This window comes from Nerophis lumbriciformis, linkage group LG26 (assembly GCF_033978685.3).
Source record: "Nerophis lumbriciformis linkage group LG26, RoL_Nlum_v2.1, whole genome shotgun sequence".
NCBI classification, from domain to species: domain Eukaryota; kingdom Metazoa; phylum Chordata; class Actinopteri; order Syngnathiformes; family Syngnathidae; genus Nerophis; species Nerophis lumbriciformis.
The window spans coordinates 40,194,864-40,211,543 of NC_084573.2; the positions used below are offsets into that span (position 1 = coordinate 40,194,864).

At 40.4% G+C, this 16,680-nt stretch overlaps 1 protein-coding gene across 4 annotated transcripts in view; it reads left to right on the top strand.

The window, feature by feature from the left end:
- Positions 1-16,680, top strand: part of LOC133623637 (gephyrin-like) — a 51,479-nt gene that overhangs the window by 20,892 nt on the left and 13,907 nt on the right. For 2 of the 4 annotated variants that reach the window (XM_061986882.2, XM_061986880.2), the window contains 10 exons: positions 72-127; positions 3,460-3,579; positions 3,652-3,710; positions 3,788-3,941; positions 4,022-4,143; positions 7,225-7,312; positions 10,039-10,112; positions 10,445-10,509; positions 15,239-15,342; positions 16,408-16,504. In XM_061986882.2, coding sequence (XP_061842866.1) covers positions 72-127; positions 3,460-3,579; positions 3,652-3,710; positions 3,788-3,941; positions 4,022-4,143; positions 7,225-7,312; positions 10,039-10,112; positions 10,445-10,509; positions 15,239-15,342; positions 16,408-16,504 — 939 coding nt within the window. Of the gene's footprint in view, positions 1-71; positions 128-3,459; positions 3,711-3,787; positions 3,942-4,021; positions 4,144-7,224; positions 7,313-10,038; positions 10,113-10,444; positions 10,510-15,238; positions 15,343-16,407; positions 16,505-16,680 lie in introns of all 4 variants that reach the window. The other 2 variants (XM_061986881.2, XM_061986878.2) reach the window with 1 other exon arrangement.

Sequence of the window (16,680 nt, forward strand, 5' to 3'; positions counted from 1 at the left end):
GGTGCATTCACGTTTGGTTTGGATTTGAAGAAAGTGTAAGCCTAGTTGTGACATGTATGATTGTCCTGCAGCTGCTGATGGCCCAGGAGATCGCTTCATCATGGGAGAGTCACAAGCTGGACAACAGGTCAGCCTTTCTACTTTCCATATGTGTTTCAGGACCCCCAAAATATACTTTTTTTTTGTAATATGGCGACTTCTCCTGCATGTTAAGGAGTCAGAACGTCTAGATAAATTGTATAAAATAAAAATAGGCCACTTTAGACGTTCATCATCATTTGCAGCAATTAGGGTGGAGTTATTAACGTTTTGCGGTGAACCATTAGATCAAAGTTTGGCGCCAAATGATTACGGTTTTTGCAAATGATCAACCGTCAGTTTAGTGTCTCTAATCAAAAAGTGCAGAAAGTTACATTTACATTGGTGATGGCGTGGGGCGGTTTTCGGCGCTAGGCTCCACCCACTACAAGTAGCGATGAACAGGTGGTGAACCGGGCAGTTCCGGGTGTCGCCATCATTTCTACCAAGTAAGTTCAAGATCTGAATATTTCAGAGTCAAGTTAACGTTTCGTGTTTTATGGCGTATCATCGGAGCAATGTTCAGCGCCATGCCACGCCCACATTTCATGGCGTAGGCTAAATTTGTTGTATGTGTAATTGTAACCGCGAGGAGTTTGTTAAACTACGACCACTTTTTTTCACCCAAAATGATGGAAGACGAAAACCAAGATATCCGACTTCCTGTTTGTTTTCAGGTATGGGTGTCTGAGACTTTTATGTGCGTCCTGTCAGGATAAACATCTCCTGGCATTTTTGTGTGGCTACGTGAAACTGGGGTTCATGGTTTCTTGCTAGAGAGACAATTTTGAAAGATCATTTTCAGCACCACAAAACTATTAACATTTTTCACCATACCTGCAAAATATGGGGACTTTTGGTGCATGTTAATATATATATATATATATATATATATATATATATATATATATATATATATATATATATACTGTGTGTGTATGTGTATATATATATATATATATATATATATATATATATATATATATATATATATATATATATATATATATATATATATATATACACACATACACACACACACACACACACACACACATATATATAAATATATATATATACACATATATAAATATATATATATACACATATATATATATATCTGTATATGTGTATATATATATTTATATATGTGTATATATATATATTTATATGTGTGTGTGTGTGTGTATGTATATATATATATATATATATATATATATATATATATATATACATACACACACAGTATATATATATATATATATATATATATACATACACACACAGTATATATATATATATATATATATATATATATACATACACACACAGTATATATATATATATATATATATATATATATATATATATATATATATATATATATATATATATATATATATATACATGGTGCTGAATTTCCCCCAGGGATCAATAAAATACTTTCTATTCTATTCTATTCTATATGTATATATAAATGTGTATATATTTATATATATGTGTGTGTATATATGTGTGTGTATATATATGTATGTATATATGTATGTATATATATGTATGTGTATGTATATGCATATGTATATATGTAAGTGTATATATATGTATGTATGTATATATATATGTATATATATATATATATCTATCAGTGACGTGCGGTGAGGTTGATGGCTGGTGAGGCACTGACTTCATCACAGTCAGATTTACAAACATATGAACCCTAAAGAGTATCTTATTCACCATTTGATTGGCAGCAGTTAACGGGTTATGTTTAAAAGCTCATACCAGCATTCTTCCCTGCTTGGCACTCAGCATCAAGGCTTAGAATTGGGGGTTAAATCACCAACAATGATTCCCAGGCGCGGCGCCGCTGCTGCCCACTGCTCCCCTCACCTCCCAGGGGGTGATCAAGGGGATGGGTCAAATGCAGAGGACAAATTTCATTACACCTAGTGTGTGTGTGACAATCATTGCTACTTTAACTTAACTTTAACTTTACACATACAAACTGTAGCACACAAAAAAACACATTTAATAAAAAAAACGTTATTATGGTCTTACCTTTACTTAGAAATTAAGTCCATGAGCCGCAACTAAAGCCCTCACTTAAACTTTTCACGTGCAAGATTGAATCTATTTAAAAAAGTGTAACCGAGGGTTTATAAATGTGGCCTATACTGTATGAAACTACAAAATAACAAACACGGAGGCTCCAGTTTACACGAGGACCACTTTATTTACCTTCTTTCAAAAACCTCCGCAACGTGACATCACTTCCGCTCCTAGCGCCTTCAAAATAAGAGCTCAAGGCATATAGAGTATAACAGCGCATAACAGGAACTTAACATCACAAAGAGGAAAGCCCATGAAAATAGGTTACAAAAGTTATTTAATAAGAAGCCAAAAAGTGCAAAAACAATAATGTTCGTGTTGGAGGAGTTGTGAATTAGGTACACCTGCAGTCTGCATGTGTACCTAATGTTGTGTCCCTGCAGTCATTCACAACTCCTTCAACACCAACATTATTGTTTTTGCACTTTTTGGCTTCTTATGAAATAATTTTTTTAAATAGATTCAATCTTGCACGTGGAAAGTTTAAGTGTGGGCTTTAGTTGATATAACAATTCTACGGCGGGGGTGCAGGAGGCGAGCCTCACACAGTGCGTCTTTTGCAGCCGTTTTATAATCGCTCAGCACAAGAAATACGTTACACACATACAGTTGTTGACAAAATACACTGTACATTATATACCTCAGCTAACTAAACTATGGAAATGTATAATATAATTCATATAGCAATACAGTCTCACTGCACAGCAGGCCAGCAGTTAGCCGAGTCATTGCGCAATCCATGTTGCGACACTGAGTGACGTGCCTCAACTGGCTGCTGATCACCGCACCGTCTCTTCTCAGTATTTGAACGGCAAATGTGAAAATTCAGCGATTTTGAATAAAAATAATCTAAAACTGGTGAAGTTAAATGGAAAATAACTTTATAGTATAATCACTGGATACATATAACAATTACATTTTTTTTTTTTTTTTTACTTTTTTTTTCTTTCCATGATGGCAGGTGAGGCAGGGCCTCACCTGCCTCTAGTGACTGCACGTCACTGATATCTATATATATGTATATAAGTATATATAATTATGTATATATAATTTTATTTATTTATATATATATATATATATATATATATATATATATATATATATATATATATATATACGTATATATATATATATATATATATATATATATATACGTATATATATATATATATATATATATATATATATATATATATATATATATATATATATATATATATACGTATATGTGTATATATGTATGTATATATGTATGTGTGTTTATCTTTGCAGCCCACTCACACAGTGATGCCAGGCCAAGTCATGAGAGTGACCACCGGAGCTCCCATTCCCTGCGGTGCTGATGCGGTCGTCCAAGTGGAAGATACAGAACTACTAAGGGAGTCTGAAGATGTCAGCACACCATCATTTGTTCAGGGGGTTGTATGTGTCTTATCAAGTGACATTATTTCTGCTGTGATTCAGGGTACAGAAGAGTTAGAAGTAAGGATTATGGTCCAAGCTCGACCTGGGCAGGACATCAGGTAACAGAGAACGAAAAGACATGGACTACTAAATGATTGTTCTTAGAAATAGTAAGCACCTCTAATTGTGTGTGTAGACCAATAGGTCATGACATCAGGCGAGGGGAGTGTGTATTAGCGAAAGGAACACACATGGGCCCATCAGAAATAGGTCTGCTGGCTACAGTGGGAGTGACTGACGTCAGTGTGCACAAGTTCCCAGTGGTAGCTGTCATGTCCACTGGAAACGAGGTGTGTATCTGTGCAAACAGGTGTTCTGCACTTATCTACTAGTCTGTACTGTCTTGTTGATGGCATTTCTTTGATTAAAGCTGCTGAATCCAGAGGACGACCTCCACCCTGGTAAGATCAGGGATTCTAACCGATCCACTCTGCTGGCCACCATCCAGGAACATGGATACCCCACTATCAACCTGGGCATTGTTGGAGACAAGTAAGTGTCCAGATTATATATTATTCACAAAAGGCAAAAGCAGTGAAGTTGTCAGGTTGTGTAAATGGTAAATAAAAAGAGAATACAACAAATCCTTTTCAACTTATATTCAATTGAATAGACTGCAAAGACAAGATATTTCATGTTCACACTGAGAAACTTTGGGATTTTTTGCAAATAATCATGAACTTAGAATTGAATGGCAGCAACACATTGCAAAAAAGGCATTTTTACCAGTGTGTTACATGGCCTTTCCTTTTAACAACACTCAGTAAAGGTTTGGGAACTGAGGAGACACATTTTTGAAGTGGAATTCTTTCCCATTCTTGCTTGATGTACAGCTTAAGTTGTTCAACAGTCTCCCTTCTCATATTTTAGCCTTCACACATTTTCAATGTCTGGACTACAGGCAGGCCAGTCTAGTCTTGTACTGCAAAGTGTTGTAACATGTGCAGAATGTGGCTTAGCATTGTCTTGTTGAAATAAGCAGGGGCGTCCATGAAAAAGACCTTGCTTGGATGGCAACATATGTTGCTCCAAAAGCTGTATGTACCTTTCAGTATTAATGGTGCCTTCACAGATGTGTAAGTTACCCATGTCTTGGGCACTAATACACCCCCATACCATCACACATGCTATAACAGTCCGGATGGTTCTTTTCCTCTTTGGTCCGGAGGACACAACGTCCACAGTTTCCAAAAACAATTTGAAATGTGGACTTGTCAGACCACAGAACACTTTTCCACTTTGCATCAGCCCAGCGAAGCGTTTCTGGGTGTTGTTGATAAATGGCTTTGGCTTTACATGGTGGAGTTTTAACTTGCATTTACAGATGTAGCGACCAACTGTAGTTACTGACAGTGGTTTTCTGAAGATGTTCCTGAGCCCATGTGGTGATACCCCTTACACACTGATGTCACTTTTTGATGCAGTACCGCCTGAGTTATCCAAGGTCACGGTCATTCAATGTTGGTTTACGGCCTTGCTGCTTGCATGCAGTGATTTCTCCAGATCAAATCATTGTATTTTGTTTTTATTTACAATTTGCACCACGTGCCAACTTCACTGCTTTTGGGTTTTGTATACAAAACAAACTAACAACAAAAGACAGGTGTACAATCATGTTTCTCATTCATCAATTAAAGCCAAACGGACCTCACATCAACAATGAGCTGGGGACAGTAGGAAGAAAAACCTCCCCCTCGGGAAATAAGCTGGCAGTGGCAGTGGCTGTGGGTTCACCATACCTAACCCGCCTGCAAAATATGTGGGCTTTTCCTGCATGTTAAGGGCCTCAAAAAGGCGTCCAAACATGTAGAAGAAAGAACACAGCAATTTCAGTAGTATTTTCCGCACCATAAGCCGCCCTGGGTTATAAGCCGCGCCTTCAATGAACGGCATATTTCAAAACTTTGTCCACCTATAAGCCGCCCCGTGTTATAAGCCGCATCTAACTGCGCTAAAGGAATGTCAAAAAAACAGTCAGATAGGTCAGTCAAACTTTAATAATATATTAAAAACCAGCGTGATGTGGGCACGCATGGAGTCGTATATCAACATAGACGGAGCTGCGTGAAAAAAGCCACCCGGCCTCTTCGCGTAAACTTCCCTTAACCACTCGCTCATCTTTTCTTCATCCATCCATCCCTTCGAGTTAGCTTTTATGATGACGCCGGCTGGAAAGGTCTCTTTTGGCAAGGTCTTCCTTTTGAATATCACCATGGGTGGAAGTTTCTGGCCATTAGCATGGCAAGCTAGAACCACAGTGAAGGACGACTTCTCATTCCCTGTGGTGCGAATATTCACCGTACGTGCTCCCGTTGTATCCACAGTGCGGTTCACAGGAATATCAAAAGTCAGTGGAACCTCGTCCATGTTGATAATGTTCTCTGGCCGGATCTTTTTTTCAGCTATCTTGTTTTTACAATATGCACGGAAAGTAGCCAGCTTTTCTTGAAAGTCTTTAGGCAGTTGCTGTGAAATAGTAGTCCGTGTGCGGATGGAGAGATTGCGTCTTTTCATGAACCGGAAACCTGTCGCTTAGTAGGAGCCATTTTGTGGTCTTTACAGATGTAAACACACAAAGGAAATGAAACGCAATATCCGCGCGCTTCTTCTTCTTCTACGGGGGCGGGTGGTTGCTTACAGTAGAAGAAGAAGCGCTTCCTCTTCTATGGGGGCGGGTGCTTACCTTGGCGGTTGCTTGCGTAGAAGAAGAAGCACTTCCTCTTCTACGGGGAAAAAAGATGGCGGCTGTTTACCGTAGTTGCGAGACCGAAACTTTATGAAAATGAATCTTAATATTAATCCATATATAAAGCGCACCGGGTTATAAGCCGCACTGTCAGCTTTTGAGTAAATTTGTGGTTTTTAGGTGCGGCTAATAGTGCGGAAAATACGGTAGTTCCCACTGACCAATGACCTAGCCAAGGCTACACTTATAAATACAGTATACACCCTTCAACATGCATCTCTCATTTGAAGTACAAAAACATTGAAGATGTCTTCATCAGTAGTGTCAAAAATGTTTCTTATCAGTTCCATGCAGATGATATTCAACTGTTATGCTCCTTCAATGATTCACTTTCACTTTTTATCTGACTGTGTCTGAATGTGTATCCTGTATCAAAAACTGCTTGTCCTCAAATTTCCTCCAGATAAATTCTAACAAAACGGAAACTCTGATAATTGCTCCCGTTAAAAAGATCCTCCTGATCAAGAGAACTTCCTGGGTGCTCTGGGTGCATCTGTTCACAGCAGCCTCAGAAACCTTGGGCTTGTCTTTGGAGGGTCTCTGTCCTCAGCTGACCAAAAACTCTTCTTATCACCTCAGAAATATTTCTAAAGTGAGAAATTGGAAATGATCATTCACACGTTCATTTCATCTGGTATTGACTATTGCAACTCTCTCTTCGCTCTTCTCAACAAGTCCACGCTAAAGAGACTTCAGACGCTACAAAATGCAGCTGCCAGACTTTAGACCGGTGCACCCAGAACAGTCCAAAAGCTTTATAAATAAAATGTACTTACTTACTTATTTCATCATTTAGGAACTTTAATGTATCATAACTGTATGTGCAGTCCTGATGACCTGCTGTCAGCACTCCATGAAGGGATCAGTCGTGCGGATGTCATCATCACCTCAGGGGGTGTGTCTATGGGAGAGAAGGTAACCTCCGACCACATCCACATCCACAGCGCTCAGCATTGCCAGATAATCATCACATTTGGACCAATAATTAAAAAAGACAAATCTGTAAACGTATGATGTATGGGCCCTTCGGTGTAATAATGGCTATTGGCGAACACATACAGGATTCAGTATACTTGCTGCTATGTTGTCACCATCTTGTGGACATTAAGAGTAATTCAAGTTAATAACAAGTGGAGTTTGGGGTTCTGGGTATTTGTTCTCTTGTGTTACGGTGCGGATGTTCTCCCGAAATGTGTTTGTCATTCTTGTTTGGTTTGGGTTCACAGTGTGGCGCATATTTGTAACAGTGTTAAAGTTGTTTATACGGCCACCCTCAGTGTGACCTGTATGGCTGTTGACCAAGTATGCGTGGCATTCACTTGTGTGTGTGAAAAGCCGTAGATATTATGTGACTGGGTTGGCACGCAAAGGCAGTGCCTTTAAGGTTTATTGGTGCTCTGTACTTCTCCCTACGTCCGTGTACACAGCGGCGTTTTAAAAAGTCATACATTTTACTTTTTGAAACCGATACCGATCATTTTGAAACCTATACCGATAATTTCCGATATTACATTTTAAAGGATTTATCGGCCGATAATATCGTCAGTCCGATATTATCGGACATCTCTAATTATTTTATATATATATATATATATATATACACAGGTAAAAGCCAGTAAATTAGAATATTTTGAAAAACTTGATTTATTTCAGTAATTGCATTCAAAAGGTGTAACTTGTACATTATATTTATTCATTGCACACAGACTGATGCATTCAAATGTTTATTTCATTTAATTTTGATGATTTGAAGTGGCAACAAATGAAAATCCAAAATTCCGTGTGTCACAAAATTAGAATATTACTTAAGGCTAATACAAAAAAGGGATTTTTAGAAATGTTGGCCAACTGAAAAGTATGAAAATGAAAAATATGAACATGTACAATACTCAATACTTGGTTGGAGCTCCTTTTGCCTCAATTACTGCATTAATGCGGCGTGGCATGGAGTCGATGAGTTTCTGGCACTGCTCAGGTGTTATGAGAGCCCAGGTTGCTCTGATAGTGGCCTTCAACTCTTCTGCGTTTTTGGGTCTGGCATTCTGCATCTTCCTTTTCACAATACCCCACAGATTTTCTATGGGGCTAAGGTCAGGGGAGTTGGCGGGCCAATTTACAACAGAAATACCATGGTCCGTAAACCAGGCACGGGTAGATTTTGCGCTGTGTGCAGGCGCCAAGTCCTGTTGGAACTTGAAATCTCCATCTCCATAGAGCAGGTCAGCAGCAGGAAGCATGAAGTGCTCTAAAACTTGCTGGTAGACGGCTGCGTTGACCCTGGATCTCAGGAAACAGAGTGGACCGACACCAGCAGATGACATGGCACCCCAAACCATCACCCAACCATGCAAATTTTGCATTTCCTTTGGAAATCGAGGTCCCAGAGTCTGGAGGAAGACAGGAGAGGCACAGGATCCACGTTGCCTGAAGTCTAGTGTAAAGTTTCCACCATCAGTGATGGTTTGGGGTGCCATGTCATCTGCTGGTGTCGGTCCACTCTGTTTCCTGAGATCCAGGGTCAACGCAGCCGTCTACCAGCAAGTTTTAGAGCACTTCATGCTTCCTGCTGCTGACCTGCTCTATGGAGATGGAGATTTTAAGTTCCAACAGGACTTGGCGCCTGCACACAGCGCAAAATCTACCCGTGCCTGGTTTACGGACCATGGTATTTCTGTTGTAAATTGGCCCGCCAACTCCCCTGACCTTAGCCCCATAGAAAATCTGTGGGGTATTGTGAAAAGGAAGATGCAGAATGCCAGACCCCAAAACGCAGAAGAGTTGAAGGCCACTATCAGAGCAACCTGGGCTCTCATAACACCTGAGCAGTGCCAGAAACTCATCGACTCCATGCCACGCCGCATTAACGCAGTAATTGAGGCAAAAGGAGCTCCAACCAAGTATTGAGTATTGTACATGCTCATATTTTTCATTTTCATACTTTTCAGTTGGCCAACATTTCTAAAAATCCCTTTTTTGTATTAGCCTTAAGTAATATTCTAATTTTGTGACACACGGAATTTTGGATTTTCATTTGTTGCCACTTCAAATCATCAAAATTAAATGAAATAAACATTTGAATGCATCAGTCTGTGTGCAATGAATAAATATAATGTACAAGTTACACCTTTTGAATGCAATTACTGAAATAAATCAAGTTTTTCAAAATATTCTAATTTATTGGCTTTTACATGTATGTATGTATATATATATATATATATATATATATATTTATATTTATATATTTTTATATACATAACTATAGATATATATATATATATATATATATATATACATAAATATATATGTGAATATATATACATACACACACACACACACACCCACACACACACACACACACACACACATACTGTATATACACACACACATATATCAATTTGTACTCATAGTCAAAGTTTGGACACACATGAGCTATACTATTCATGGTCTGTGGTAATGTTGTATTTTAGCCCAAAGTCTTGGGTAACGCCAAATGGAGTATGTATGATAATTTTCAGTTACTGAACAATCATTGATCATTTCCCAACTGGCAACACTGAGGAGCGTATCAATGAGGATTAACGTCAATTGATGAGTTTCCACTGACACATTTAGCTGACCTTTCATTTATTGTGTCCAACCAGGACTACCTGAAGCAAGTACTGGACATCGATCTTCATGCTCAGATCCACTTTGGGCGTGTCTTTATGAAGCCAGGGTAAGACTTGTTGGTTGCCTTTTTCATCCTGTACTCAGTTGTACTACACTGCCCTCTACTGGCTCATCTTCTACAAGATAATTAGTCATTTTACATAGAGTGGCCCATTAAGACGTAAACTATTCAATCACTTGGCTATGATGGTGTGAAGAGTGTTTATGTGTAATATCATCCTCATATTTCTTTTGAAACATTTCAATATTTAAGTTTAGCATTTGACTTGTAATTGGTTCCTAACGTAACTGTAGTCACATGTCTGTTACACACTAAGACCTATTTTGATCCAAATGTAGTCCTAACCTGTAAATGTTGAACTGTGTTTGTGTGTTCAGTCTTCCCACTACCTTTGCCACTGTTGACATTGATGGAGCACGGAAACTCATCTTTGCTCTGCCAGGTACTACACTTGCATGAAGAGAAATGTGTATATACCCTATTTTCTTGACTATAAAGCGTAACGGTATAGTTTAGGGTGAAAAAAACATTTTTCCATATCTTAGCCACAGCAGACTATATTATCTGCAGATATGTTACGTTGGGAAATGAGTTATTTACACAGATATATTGTGTAAATAGATTTACACTGAACACAAATATAAACGCAACAATTTTGTTTTTGCTCCCATTCTTCATGAGTTGAACTCAAAAATCTAAAACTTTGACTATTTACACAAAAGCCTATTCCTCTCAAATATTGTTCACAAATCTGTCTAAATCTGTGTTAGTGAGCATTTCTTTGTTGCCAAGAGAATCCATCCTACCTCACAGGTGTAGCATATCAAGATGCTGATTAAACAGCATGATTATTGCACAGGTGTGCCTTAGGCTGCCCACTTTAAAAGGCCACTCTGAAACATGCACTTTTATCACACAACACAATGCCACAGATGTCCCAAGTTTTGAGGGAGCGTGCAGTTGCAGGAATGTCCACCAGAGCTCTTGCCCGTGAATTGAATGTTCATTTCTCTACCATAAACCGTCTCCAAAGGCATTTCAGAGAATTTGGCAGTACATCCAACCGGCCTCACAACCGCAGATCACGTGTAACCACACCAGGGTTGGAATTAGGGGTTAAATCACCAAAATGATTCCCGGGCGCGGCCACCGCTGCTGCCTACTGCTCCCCTCACCTCCCAGGGGGTGAACAAGGGATAGGATAGAATATGTCTTTATTGTCATTGCACAAGTACAACAAAACTTTGTTTTCAGCACAAACCCGTTCAAGATTAGACAAACAAACAGTGTACAGGGTTACAGAACAAGATGAGACAAACAAACAGCGTACAGGGTTACAGAACAAGATGAGACAAACAAACAGTGTACAGGGTTACAGAACAAGATGAGACAAACAAACTGTGTAAAGGGTTACAGAAAAAGATGAGACAAACAAACAGTGTACAGGGTTACAGAACAAGATGAGACAAACAAACAGTGTACAGGGTTACAGAACAAGATGAGACAAACAAACAGTGTACAGGGTTACTGAACAAGATGAGACAAACAAACAGCATACAGGGTTACAGAACAAGATGAGACAAACAAACAGTGTACAGGGTTACAGAACAAGATGAGACAAACAAACAGCATACAGGGTTACAGAACAAGATGAGACAAACAAACAGTGTACAGGGTTACAGAACAAGATTAGACAAACAAACTGTGTAAAGGGTTACAGAAAAAGATGAGACAAACAAACAGTGTACAGGGTTACAGAACAAGATGAGACAAACAAACAGTGTACAGGGTTACAGAACAGGAACGCTGATGGGTCGCCACAAGGCGCCCCGTAAAAGATGGGAAAAAGGTCAAACCCTGGGGAAGGATGAGTAAAAAAATACAATCTAGACTGGGCTCCTAAGGGGGCTCAGTCTGGAGTGGGAAAAAACCTCCATAGCAAAGCACATATACATATTACAACATACATCTCCAGATATCTAGCAACAGAGGGGAGGGAGTGCGGGGTCATGGTGGCTGGCTTTCATCATCCCTATGGGATTTGCGTCGAGGGCGTTGGATTGGGGGGTGGTGTATGTGTCTGGGTGTATATTTTTGTGGATGCATGTTTGTGTGTAAGCCTGCAGTGTGTCTCTGTTCCGCGGCCTTGATGTCGTGCAGTCCTAGTCCAAAGTCAACGACAACAGGTGTGTGTCCATGAGAGACAAGAAGGGAGTTTGTTGTGTCCTTCGGGAGAAGTCTCCAAGCCAGGGAAACAATCCAAGTTAGAATGTTTTGCATACGAGTGAAAATAAAATTTGCTTTTCACTCTAAATTGTCTATGACTGGTCCTCAAACCTGCGGGGCAGACAGTCCGATGTGATCCAAAATCACAAGAGTGTCCACAGTTCTTCCCGCATCCTCCAATCATTTGTGGCAGCTTTGGGCTACTTTAAAGACTGCCAGCAACTTCCAATTTGTGGACAAACCACAGCAAGGCTTACTCCAATCAGCAGATGTCCTGGTGTCATCATTTCCCAATAGGTAGATATCTTCACCTCCTCCACTCAAGGGTCGCCAGGCACGCGGCACTCCTTCTTCTCCCAAGAGGCCGTGGTGTGTCCAGCAACAACCGCTCCGTCACCACAAGCAGGTTCCCCCAAACCCAAGATCTTGTCCATTTGGTTGAGGCCAGTGAAATAGTTCCTATGTTGATTTGGAGAGCAGTGCAAAAAGAGGCAACAAAAAAGTTAAGACAAGACAAAGCAGGAGAGGAAAGGTAAAAATGGATGGCACACCTTGTTCTGCTCACTTAACAGGCGTAATCCGCTTTGCACACGTTTAGTAGATCAGCTTTGTGTGTGCTATCAGGTTTGCACCTGTTTTAGTACACGCAAACCTTTAGTAAATCAGACCCTTGGCGTATATTAGAGATGCGCGGTTTGCGTGCACAACTGCGGAGTCCGCGGATTATCCGCGGGTCGGGCGGATGAAATTAAAAAAAATTAGATTTTATCCGCGGGTCAGGTCGGGCGGTTGAAATTAAAAAAAATTTGATTTTAAATAGATTCATGCGGGTGGCAGTTAAACCAATTGGTAAATATATATACATAGTTAAATGTTGTTACCCACATACGAAAAACAAGCAGGCACCTGCAGCATATGCCACAACAGAAGAAAAAAAAAAAAAGAGATGGACACTTTTACGGAGCGGAGAAGGGACGCCTCGCCGGGGTCCGGGACCGAGGCCCCTTCCCCCGAGAGGGCCCCACCGGGAGCCGTAGCTGAGGCGATCCGCGAGAAGGGCCCGACGCACGTCCAGGGTCACCACCGCGCCCACCGCACCGACACCCCGCCTCGTCCGTCTTCGCCGCGGCCGGCGTCACGCGCAGCAGGTAAGCAGCTTACCTGCCCGCCACCCCCGTGGCCGGGGGCTCGTAACAGGGGTCACTCCGCGCGCTCCGCCCGCGCAGCTTACCTGCCCGCCACCCCCGTTGCCGGGGGCGCGTAACAGGGGTCACTCCGCGCGCAGTGCGCTCACGAAAGGGGTGGGGCTCACCCTGGTTGATATAGACAGCAGGACGGTGGCCATGGAAGTCGGAACCCGCTAAGGAGTGTGTAACAACCCACCTGCCGAATCAACTAGCCCTGAAAATGGATGGCGCTGGAGCGTCGGGCCCATACCCGGCCGTCGCCGGCAGCGAGACGCGCTTGGAGGTGCGCTCAGCGCGGCTCCCATATGATTGCGCACTGGTGTGCGTCTGGGTCGTGACAGCGTGGCACGCGAATGTCTGTGCTGCATTGGATCAGTCTCCTTTCTTTAACAGGCAAAAGCTTTATAACCTCACGAATGCCTTGCATCGTCTATATTAGATATATAACAACGGGCGGGTGCGGTTCTGATCAAATGTTACATCGGGTGGATGGCGGATGGTTGACGACTTTCTGATGCGGTTGCGGATGAAATAATTGCCTATCCGCGCATCTCTAGCGTATATGTAACAACAATGATGTGTTTTTCATGCACTACCATTAACCATTCAAGGAATGTCCGGTGAGATACAATGTGGTAGTGTTGGCCCGATACTAATATTTTGGTACCGCTACCAAAATGTATTTCCATACTTTTCGATACTTTTTTTAAATAAAGGGGACCACAAAAAATGTCATTATTGTCTTTATTGTAACAAAAAATGTTAGTGTACACGAAACATGTTTATTATTGTCATTTAGTCCTTAAATAAACTAGGGAACATACAAGACAACTTGTCTTTTAGTAGTAAGTAAACAAACAAAGACTCCTAATTAGTCTATGCAGTAACATATTGTGTCATTTATCTATTTATTGATTATTAATCCACTTGTTCATTTACTGTTAATATCTGCTTATTTTCTCTTTTAACATGTTCTATCTACACTTCTGTTCAAATGTAATAATCACTTATTCTTCTCTTCTTTGATACTTGACATTAGTTTTGGATGATACCACACATTTAGGTATGGATGTGATACCAAGTAGTTACAGGATCATACATTGGTCATATTCAAAGTCCTCATGTGTCCAGGGACATATTTACTGACTTTATATACATTTAAGAAAAAAAGATTTTGTGATGATTAAAAAATGTTGCTGTAATCATAGTAGTATCGACTAGATACCCTCTTGTACTTGGTATCGTTAGAGTGGATGTCAGGTGTAGATCCATTTGTTTACATTCAGGAATGCTGGCTTGCTGTTAGCGGCGAGATGTTGTATCCTCCTACGGTGTGTAGTGAAGCATGTTTAGCTATTCCTCGTCCTCCAGTGATAATGATACTTGGAATAAACTTAATTTGTCGCCATGGAGACCAGGATTAGTGATTTAGAAGTAGCTAAAACACTGTGGATGGATGTTAGCCATGTGTTAAAGCAGCTCTTCCTGAGGGTGTTTCAGTGTTATAACTTCACCTTTATCTTTACTTTTTACACCAAAATGCGTCCATTTTCTGTCTACACACTGTGTCTGCTTGTAAGTACTCTGTGTGTGTGCGCTGCCCAACATGCTCCTCTGCTCCTAAAAGCAGCAATGTCACCACGCGCCGTCATGCCCGTTAAAACAAAGAAGAGGGTATGGCGGTATACCGTACAAGCCTACAATGTGGTCATCAGTGCATTGGTAGTTTTTAAGGCTGTGATGGTTTTTGTCTTCCAGGTAACCCAGTGTCTGCAGTGGTGACATGCAATCTCTTTGTGATTCCTGCCCTGAGAAAGATGCAAGGCATTCTGGACCCCAGACCTACAATTATTAAAGCCAGGGTAACACACTTACTCTTTCAGTGCGGGTTAGGTGTGGCTTTGGTCTGCAGTAGCTCAATCATGTCAAAGGAATGTTACACTTCATTGTATCTTAGGGACATGTAACACTGACAGGAAGTGTGAGTGGACTTTGTAAAACAAATACAGTGCAGCCCAGTCTTAGATCATGGATAGTCAAAGTATCAAGGATGAGCCAGACCCTAGAGACCCTCTTATGGGCTTGAAGTCTCCTGTTTAGGAACACTTGGCTTTGCCGATACATAAACAGACAAAGACCAGTGGATAAGACACAATTGTTCATTGTTCAATAGATACTGTTTTTTTTAAAGTAAAACGGCTGATCAGACAAAACAGAAGTCATCGCCATGAACCCACTAGCTGCGCAAGCTAGCTCTCCAATCAGCTAAACAGACTCAATAACTAGACAATGTCGTCATGGTGAGTTTACTGAGGAATTGGTGGAAGTGTAGCAACACAAACAGAATGCTGTTGTAAATTAATAATACTAACACAGACACTGCTAGACGTGTTAGCATATCAGCTAGGATTAATGATGCTAGCTTCCTTACATTATGATAGCACGTACAAATATGCATGAATATGCGGTTTAGTAAGTATGACAGCTTTAGTTACATTGTAAAACTTACAAATGTTGCTTGGAGTGATGAAGGAAGACTCCATACAAGTAGAAACACTATTTACGGCACTTTTACTTCCAGTTCAAAGATTTAAAGGTCAGGAAAGCCTTGCAGAGCACATGCAGTGATCAAACTCATCACAAACAATCACACACATTTCAGTTTCTCTGTTTAGACTCAGACAAACGTTATTGATCCACAAGGGAAATTGTTCCACACAGTAGCTCACTTACAAGGATGGAAAGGAAATTTAATGAAAACTGTTTGTATTGTGAAATACAAATCCTTAAATTAGCCGCACAGTTATACAGGCCGCAGTTATACAGGTTTTTTTCATTTCTGACGCATTTAGTTTATTTTGTTCTTTGTAAATCAGAGAAGAATAATTGTGGTACAACCAGTAATTGTCTGCGTTTTTTATATTTAGCTTTCATGTGACGTGAAGCTAGATCCCAGACCGGAGTACCATCGCTGTATTCTCACCTGGCATCACCAGGAGCCACTGCCTTGGGCCCAAAGCACAGGTGTGAACACACACACACACACACACACACACACACACACACACTGGTGCAAACAAAAACAATATCTTTATGAAATGTTTTGTTTTGAGATTTTTTCCATTTCCATCTTCATGTATCTTGCTAAAAGCAAGACATCTCCCTTGACCATATAGCCACCATATAACATGTTCCACTCA